Here is a 9,624-nt window from a genome sequence, read left to right on the forward strand (position 1 = left end):
TTTAGAAATCTCCAGCATGAAGATAACAACACAACACATACAAGTACACCCAAGAAATGCTTGGCATGTTGTTACTAGTTGTTTACGCAATTGCAATAAACAATAAACACATTATTTGTCTTTAGTATCACATCATTCAGCAAAGTCATGCTGCAGACAGCACGTGTCCTTATACGTGTCTACAGACATCTTCTGTGGTTCAACCTTTTAGAAACAGCACAGGTCACATCAACAACACCTTTGCTGTGTATGTCGCTCTCCTTTAGTATACACTAAGTAAGAGATTAGTGTGTACACTGTATGTAGCTTACACTAAGTAAGAGATTAGTGTGTGCACTGTATGTAGCTTACACTAAGTACGAGATTAGTGTGTACACTCTATGTATCTTACACTAAGTAAGAGATTAGTGTGTACACTGTATGTAGCTTACACTAAGTAAGAGATTAGTGTGTGCACTGTATGTAGCTTACACTAAGTAAGAGATTAGTGTGTGCACTGTATGTAGCTTACACTAAGTAAGAGATTAGTGTGTGCACTGTATGTAGCTTACACTAAGTAAGTATTTAGTGTGCAGATTATAAAGCATACTCTAAACAAGAGATTAGTGTGGACCCTCTGGTTTAAAAGCCATTGTTTGGTTGATGTCTTTGTACATTTGTTACACTTGGCATGAAAACAAACAGATAAGCTAATAATCTGAAGACAATCGTCAGGGTCCATGCCGAGCCTCACTCTGTGGATCTTGTTGTTGTCGGTAAACAGAACAGACACCAGACTTTGCTGTTCTCTTGCTGATTCCTACAGACAGCTGTTCACACTAAGACAAGCACAGTGAACTAGGAACAGGAAGGGACGATGCTCACAGTAGTCCACCCGAGGGTAATGCTGGGAAGGCAAGGACCTCACTACATTCTCCGTGACCCTAAGATCAACATGTCTACTTCTATACTTTCCTCTCTATGCTTTATCTCTTGTTTACTTTCATTCTAAAGGTTTAGATGAACTTTTTATATCCTATTGTAAACTTTACAGTCATTTTAGAGATATTATCTATCTCTCTATTCCTCTTCGTGCATCAGGTTGCACACAAGGCCTCAAACTTCGTCCGCCACCGATGTCGATCGGCTGAAACCCGCTCCAGGTGACCCCATGTCCAGCCCTTTCCCTTCATCTCCCTTTCCACTGTTCTTCTCCAAGTTTCCATTGGGCGGCCTCGTTTTCTTCGGCCGTCTGGAGTCCATCGTAGGGCGACTCTGGAAAGGTCTGCTGTCTGCTGGCGGAGCACATGTCCAATCCATCGCCAACGCCTTCGTTGAACCTGCGTGGTGATGGACTCGGTTTCAGTTCTTCGGTGGAGTTCTTCGTTGGTGATGGTGTTTGGCCAGAAGATGTTGAGTATGCGCCTGAGGCATCTGTTTTGGAAGACGTCAAGCTTGTTACTGATGGTTTTGGTCATCTTCCATGATTCTGATCCGTAAATGAGGGTGCTGATCACTTTTGACTGGAAGATTCTCAGTTTGATCTTCTGGCTGATGTTTGTTGCCTTCCATGTGCTCCTGAGTGAGGCGAAGGCCTGGCTGGCTTTCGCCAGTCGGGCTCGAATCTCCACCTCCGCATCCCCGGTGTTTGACATTTTGGACCCAAGATAGGAGAAACTGTCAACTTCCTCAATCTCTTCTCCATTTAGTTTGATGCTGTTTTGGACTCTGGCGTTCACTCTCATACTTTTTGTTTTCTTTGCACTGACCTTCAAGCCAAGGTTTCCAGCTGTTTCTGAGAAGGCATTTGTTTTTTCCTGCATGTCTTGGTGGCGGTGTGACAGCAGGGCAATGACATCAACAAAGTCTAAGTCTTCCAGCGTTGTTGTTGCTGTCATAGTCATGGTCCATCTGATCCCTCTCCTCTCACTGTCGGTGGAAGTCTTCATGATCCAGTCCTTGGCCAGGATGAAGAGGAACGGCGACAGAATGCAGCCTGCTTCACCCCAGTTCTGAGTTGAAGGGGTCTGTGAGCTCTGTGTGACACACAACCTGGGATTTGAAATCGCTGTACAGCATTGCAATGACATGAACAAGTTTTGCAGGGACTCCGTCAAGCCCAGTATTTTCTCTCCTGTTTCCTGTGAGACTCGATTGAAGTCGTCTAAGGTCATCTCTTGTTGGTCTCCTAGTGTCTGGAACCTGTTCTTTACTTCCATAGCAAAGGCCCGTTTGGTGACTTGATCTGTCAGTTTGTCGGAGTCCACTCTCTGCTTCAGAGAAACAAGAGTGTGGTCACTGGCAATGTCTGCTCCTCTGTAGTCTCTAACATCTTGAAGTGAGCTCCTCCATTTTCGGTTGATGACGACATGGTCTATCTGGTTCTTTGTGATCCCATCTGGTGATGTCCATGTTGCCTTGTGGATGTCTTTGTGTTGGAAGAGTGTGCCTCCAATCAGTAGGTTGTTTTCTTCACAAAAGTCTGCCAGGCTCTCTCCGTTGTCATTGATGGTTCTGATTCCATGTTTGCCCATGACATGCTCCCTGCAGGTGTTGTCACTTCCCACCTTGGCATTGAGGTCGCCGATGATGAGCAACATGTCGTGGGCTGGAACGCTCTCTGAGGCTGCCTGGAGCTGATCGTAAAAAGCATCCTTGTCTTCTGCCTCGGAGTCATTTGTTGGTGCATAGCAGGCTACCACCAGGGCCGCCGAGAGCCAGCCCGGGCCCCGGGACAGACGACCTCTCCGGGCCCCTTGTACTTGTGATCGTAAATTATTTTCCCAGTATATAATGTATGTTTACAATTCGAATCTCAATATCTACACTTCATTCAGTAACGAAATATAGACTGCAAACAGTAGGACAAGTGCACTAGGATCTACATCACTACTTGAACATAAAGTTGTTTACATGCGAGTGGTTAGTAAATGAGGACAAATGATGTTAAAGGATCAGACTTGTAGCACCCCGCTCCACAGATCCCCCCACCCTTAGTAAGGACTGTTACGTCAGCAGCGATGTCTAAACCTCGACAGATTAGAACAACTGCTAGAGGTATCACATCGCCTTTGTGTTCTAAGTGCTGCGAGTTTGTACTAAGCTCACTGACGTGCAAGGAAATGTTCTCTATGTAAGTGATTTATACTTCTACATGGAAAGAGGAAGAACCAAAGAAGTAAATGCCTAAACAAGTCTTCATCGAGTGTCGTTAATAACCTCATTAAAAAAGTGTTTGCTGCGACGAACAGCAGAGCACATCAGTTATCATTTTTATCAACTTACATAACAAACACGCAGCACCTATCGAAAGTCCCTTCCTATATTATTCCTTTAGCAAAACCGCACGCGCGCGCGCGCACACACACACAATAACTACACACACGCATGCTGTTACACGTAAACAAATATCTGAACTGAACTGTCGCCTTCAGACTCTTTAAAGCAGAAATTTTGAATTCATCCAACTTTTTACGAAGCATAAACTCGGTCGACTTCAACCGCCATCAGTCACTAGCCGTTAAAATACCTGCTGAGTTTTAGAAGACAAAGCAACTGTTGTAAAGACTAGTTAGCTAGTAAGTGTTAATACTTTTAATATTTAAGGAGATTAGAAGGTTTTGTAAAAATGACAGAAAAATAGAAATGTTTAGCATATTTTAGCTGAATCGTAATAGTTCATAGAACAAAGTTATACAGTACTAATATTGTCATTTTACCTGCTGACTAAAAACTTTATGAGCTTTTCTCACAAACTTCATTATTGTCAGTCAATTTGAGACGCTAGTCACTCTCATTGACACTGATGTTGCTGCCTTGTCAAATGCTATTTGCCAATAAACTCGATTATTATACTGTATGGTGGTGTGCGACATCGCAGTTAGGTGGATGGAACATAGCACGCACACAGGGAGGGTGGAGGCTGGCAATGTGGGGGTCGGGTGGTCGCTGGCCGGGTGACAGCCACGTGACAGAGGGAAGGTGTGAGGGGGTCGACTAGCGACAGGATGCAGGTGCGCGGATGTGGCTGGGAGGGGTGGAGGATGAAGAGGTGAGGGGGAGAATGAGAGGAGACAGCTAGCGAAGCCGATGATTCTTGAGAGCTTTGGACCAGACTTGGGCAAAGGCCTCCTGTCTCTGACCGGCCTGCCCGCCAGTGTCGCGTGTCACGATTTCGGCCTTTCTGTCAGCGCCTTGGGACGCTCCTGTTCAGTAAGGCAGCTCACAGCAGACGACGGTTGACGGCTATCGAGGAATCGCCCCGGCAGGCGGGGGACAGTAGCAGCCCTGGGGGACGGGTGTCAGTCGTCGAGAGCAAGATAATCCAGACCAAAGACGACGGTGATCCTGGAAAGCGGAAATCAACTGTCATTAGGGCGCCGGTGCATACCGTGGCCGGCGAGGTAAAGCCCACACTCGCAGAAAGGGCGAAAACCTACAGAAGTGACCGCATGGATGGAACAGTAAGAACAAAGAGGTGTGACGAGACGCACATGGAGGTGCAGCAAAGGGCAGAAACCAGTCGTCACGGAAAAGTAACATATGCACAGGCGAATCTACTGGAGCCAACAAAACAGGAGGAGACACAAGACCTGCATCAAGCGAATGGGGACAGGTCCTGGCGGGCATTAGGTCTCTGGGGTGATGCTGTGTGCTTCCCGGGATGGGACGTATCCTGGCAACAGCTCCACATTCTCCGGCGTCGTTCCGCGTGGAGCAGAAGCAACGCGTCAGGCCGTCTGGATCGGTAGAGAGTTCTGTTTAGGATTTGGTGTTAGGACGTATCACGGTTTTAGGCGTGAGTGAGTCTGTTTTTTTCAATTCTCTGTAACTGTTTCGCTAGGTTCTGCGGACAGTTTCTCGTTAGATATCGCATAGGCGATTGGTGTATTGTGAGACTGTAGAGGCCTCGCCGTCGTGCATTCAGGTTGGTTCTCGTTATGCACTCGGCTTCGACTCTTTCTTCTTTTCGAGGGGGAATGCTGAGTTTTGATGTGGTCTAGGCTTTTTATCGGGGTTTAATCTGTTGTGTTGACTTCTGTGTTCGTCCTGTAATCTTGACACGCCTTGGGTTTAAACTCCGCGTTGCTTTGTCTTTAGGAGGGGGATGTGTCGCGTGTCACGATTTCGGCCCTTCTGTCAGCGCCAGGGGACGCTCCTGTTCAGTAAGGCAGCTCACAGCAGACGACGGTTGACGGCTGTTTTTTGTACAGTGTGCAGGGGGAAGGTCAAGGCCTTCTCCCTCTGACCGTAGCCGTGTCTTACGTCACGCTCTGGCTACGTCACGTGACGTCGGCTTGAGTGCTGTGTGCTGCCGGTGGGAGCTTTGGGGGTGCACTGGTCGGGCCCCTCCCTTCCCTGTCCAAGGTTTTGGCGTGAAAAGCGTTCACGCGCCTTGGCATGGGCTGGGTGTCGTGGGCGCTGGCGATTGGTCACAGCCCCTGGGCGACAGGAAGTGACCCCCAGAGAGCAGCGTCCCTCGTGGCAGTTCTGACCTGGGCTCTGAGGAGAGAGGAGCTTGTTGTGTCTGAAAGGACGGCGGGAGGCCAGGCCATTTGGGCAGTGTAGGCTGCGCCGTGTTACCCAGGCCGTGTGAGTTTCCCTTGGAAAGTGTCCGCGGATTTCCACGGGAGAGTTTCTGCCGTTCCTGTTGTGGAGGGCAGCTGACCGTCGGGTACCATCACAAGCCGATTTGGGTTAGTAGAGTCTATTTTCTTTGAGTTCTACACGTTTCCAGTCTATGGGGCCCTTAGTTGGGGATTGGAGTGTGAATGGGTTGATCTTTTTATGTTAATGACTATGTTCACGATTTTTTTTTTTTTGGTGTAAGACTTGTGTCCGGTTAGAATGGCTTTTGTATTGGCCGGGTCGCAGCGCATGTGGCGCGCACCCGTGTTTTATTAAATGGATTTGTATGCTTTAGGACCGGCACTGTAATGGTCACATGCATATACGTGTGCTAGAATATGTGTTTAGAAACTGTGCAGTTGTGGAAGAGCTGCCTGTTTATTGGAGGAATTGTTGTTTTTTTTTCTACAGGCTTTTATCTGTTCTACATGTTCGCCATATTTTGCAACGTCTTCCTTGAAGACAACTAGCGCACAATAAGAAAGATTCCGAGGTGGCTTTGGGGGACGGATGGTGGGTAGATAGTACCTCCTTTTTACCGGGGGCTTTGTCAGCAAAGAGCAAAAGAAGGTCGGAGGCCGATGTGTTATTACAGGGCGATGCTGGTACATCGCGGGAGGTCGTGCGATCGTCCCACACCTTTAGTTACAGTAGTCAGAGTCCTCCCCTTTCCGGTGACATAACTCTCCTCCCTACCTCTATCCGGGCCATCCACCCACCGTGCGAACACTGTCTCTACACTTAAATTACCTTTCTCAAGCTAGCCTCCTCTTTATCATCCTCCTCCAGCTCCAAACTTCCCGCGACACCACCGTGATCAATTTATAAGCCTCATATTTGCGGGACGGCAGTTTTTAAAATGTTTTGCAATAATGTGTTCTATTTTGCTGGCTGCGGTAGTATTACAGGATAAAATAGTCTCATTGTATCAAGGATCTACTGTGTAGACTAATGTAGTTGTTTGTTTGGTGATGGAGATACGGTTAAGGAAAGTCTCAGTGTTGCTTAGTAACTACGAAAAAAAGCAGCCTTGATGTCTCTCGCTTACAGGCTGCAGCGCCAGGGGCGGGCCCCCACCATGTCGGTTCACAGAGTGCACACATCAGTAACATACCTGCCTGATCTCCACTGTTAAGTCCGATTTGCTTGCAGGGCCCGCCCCCTCCTCCACCCCACCCTTCCCCGTAGTGACACCTGTAGCCAGCAATCTCATGGCACCAACGTTCTTCATGGCGGTTGACACGCGATAAAATATTTGGTGTCCAGCGGCCGCCACCTCTTGGCTTGTCCAGCGAGAATATGATACCCGCTGACTACACTTCTCACGACAGGCCCCAGCACCCCGAAATTGTATTCTACAGACTTGAAACTCAACTTCTGCATGTGTAATGCTTGGGTGTTCTGTCCTTAGACCTTTCTTTAAAAGAAAAAGAAAAGGAGAAGAAGAAAAAAAATCCACTGACCAAGGCCGGGCCCCCTTGACAGCCGCGGGCCCGGGTACACCAGACCCCCTGTCCCCCCCTCCCGTCAGGCCTGGCTAGCACTGTCAGCTTGGTGTACTTTGAGTGGAATCTTGCTCTCAAAAGCCTGGGTCCATACGGCTTCCATTCCAGCAGTGCCTTTTACGTTTTCTTGTTGAGGAGTAGAGCTACTCCTTCAGAGTGCTGAGTGACTGATCTTCCTGAGAACAAGATGGTATGTCCTGACGCTAGTCTCCTCTTTCCCGTGCCGGTCCATCTGACCTCACTGACTCCCAGGATGTCCAAGTTGTAGTTGTCAAACTCCTTGACCAATTGGAGCATCCTGCCAGTCTGGTACAAGGTCTGGAGTTCCAGCACCCCACCCTCAACTTTTGCCTCGGCTTCAGTAAATCCACTGTCGGGGCGCCAGCTCCATCTCGGGTTTGGCTGTCGTGTCATTAGTCCAGTCACCTGGTGTGCTTCATTACCTCCGCCATCTGTGACGAGTTCTCTGGTTTTAGTTTCGGTAACATGATTTTTTTCTTTACATGGTGGGGTTGTTAGCCCTGCCACAACCTGATTTACCTCTAGGTGAGGTGTCCACCTTAGTCGCCTCTTACGACATGCCTGGCTGGATGGCAGGGACCCTATTCTTACAATGCTCGCTAGGCAAGCATACCCCGGGGTCCCACAGGGTAGACTTAGTTATACTCATTCATTTTTACATATTTCAGCTGAGGCATTCTTCTGTTTAAAAACTGTTCTCTTCACTCTTATGTTGTTGATGATATGCTGGGTGAAGCATCATTAGGAATTTAAAAAAAAGATTTTTTGTATTTGTGTTGCGTGGTGTTTGGCTTTGTTATGATGAACAACATAGAAATAACACATTTAATAACAAAAGTTTGTATAGATATTCTGTAGTGATAATAATTATATTTGTGGTTAAGACTTTGTGTGTCTACTAGTACACAATTGTGTGTGTTTGTGTGTTTACAGGAGATGTGTTTGCAGCTAGTCACGGACACCCGTTTCATACCTATGACCATAGCAAGTACGGCTGTGCCACACCATATATTGGCGCCTGGTGGTACCCGCCTGACTGTCAAATCGGGTTTGAGCCAAACGCCAATTTTAAACATCTAATGTCTTGGCCTGGCATCGGCTACGTGGCGTATGCGGAGATGAAGATGAAGCCACGATGGGGCTGACACCACCTTGTCTCCTGTACTCACTGCTTACACCGCCAGTCCACTGTTCACTGTTCACTGTTCACTACAGGTTCCACTAATGATGTGAGCTCAGTGTACAGTAATCTCTCGCAATAGTCTAGCATCTGACCCTAGTACAGACTACTTACTGTACTTTAATTGTTTACTTTGAGTATATTGCCTGGTGATTCTATAATCCATGTGTTGTATTATTTCTTTCAGATTTGGGTTTGATTGGATAAACTGACAGGTTTACAAACGTAAAGTCTAAGTTTAATTAATTAATTCAGCATTCAATTGTGCCTAGCTTGTAGTAAACGTGTCATGAACTGTCGCTATACACCTGATAGTTTACAGTAAACGTGTAATGACCTGTAGCTATACACCTGATAGTTTATACAATGTTGCCAGTTGACTCAGTGTGAAACAGATGACACTCATCTTAGTGTTTCATTTTCACAATCATACAAAACACGGATACTGATTGTATCCAACACTGCTGTTCATTATTTACTTACTGACGATGACTGACCATGACTCAGATTGCTACATTCTCTAATTGTTTGGTGTTTAAAATGCTTCAAGTTTATTTTGTGTTATGTTGTGAAACTTTACCGTGTCCTGCAGTTTGCTTTATTCAAACAAAAACTGACATTTTCACAAAGCTATCAGCGAAGCTTACTTTTCGTGTAAACAAATAGAACTATTGCGAAGAATGAACAGATATTTTCATAAAAGCAATTAAAATAATAAGTAGTATTGTTGGTATTTGTCGCTTTGACATCACTATGTACTCAATCTTACCTCCCCTTACCAGGCCTCGTTAGTCTCCTCCTTTTACGGGGAGGTTGATGTAGATTTGCTTGTGCAGCTTTAGTAACTGCTGTAACACGGCTTGTGTGCTGTTAATATTGCCATTTGTTGTGCTTGTGTGCTAGTATTTTACATTATTTTGTATTTACTAAACTCTGGAGGGACTGTTGCCTGCACTGCCTCGCTGTGTTGTATTCTACAATGTCACGTGACGCTTTGCTTAATAAGTATTTGTCCTAAACTGAAGCCATCTCCTGTTGTTTATTTGAAAGAGTGCGCATGTCCGCGGGAAGTTCTTCACACTCTGTCTGTCTGTCTGTCTGTCTGTCTGTCTGTCTGTCTGTCTGTCTGTCTGTCTGTCTGTCTGTCTGTCCTTACTCACTTTTTCCATTTTTCGATTCCTTTATATCTTTTTCTTCACTCGTCACACACTCTTTACTCTTAATAAACAGTTTTCAAGGAAAGAATATTTCTATGACCTGTACAACCAAACCCGTCCTTTGCTGAAGCTTAATGAGGTGTGCAGTTGTTGT

General features: G+C 46.4%; 1 protein-coding gene across 1 annotated transcript in view; it reads left to right on the plus strand.

Moving 5' to 3' along the window:
• LOC112576061 (fibrinogen-like protein A) overlaps nucleotides 1-9,331 on the plus strand; it is a 17,089-nt gene extending 7,758 nt beyond the window's left edge. Inside the window, exon 5 of the mRNA XM_025258284.1 lies at nucleotides 8,067-9,331. Within this exon, the coding sequence (XP_025114069.1) occupies nucleotides 8,067-8,278 (212 nt within the window). The 3' untranslated portion in view covers nucleotides 8,279-9,331. The remainder of the gene's footprint in view (nucleotides 1-8,066) is intronic.
• The last annotated feature ends 293 nt before the right edge of the window (nucleotides 9,332-9,624 follow it).

The sequence above is a fragment of the Pomacea canaliculata genome, linkage group LG11, assembly GCF_003073045.1.
Source record: "Pomacea canaliculata isolate SZHN2017 linkage group LG11, ASM307304v1, whole genome shotgun sequence".
In the NCBI taxonomy this organism is placed as follows: Eukaryota; Metazoa; Mollusca; class Gastropoda; order Architaenioglossa; family Ampullariidae; genus Pomacea; species Pomacea canaliculata.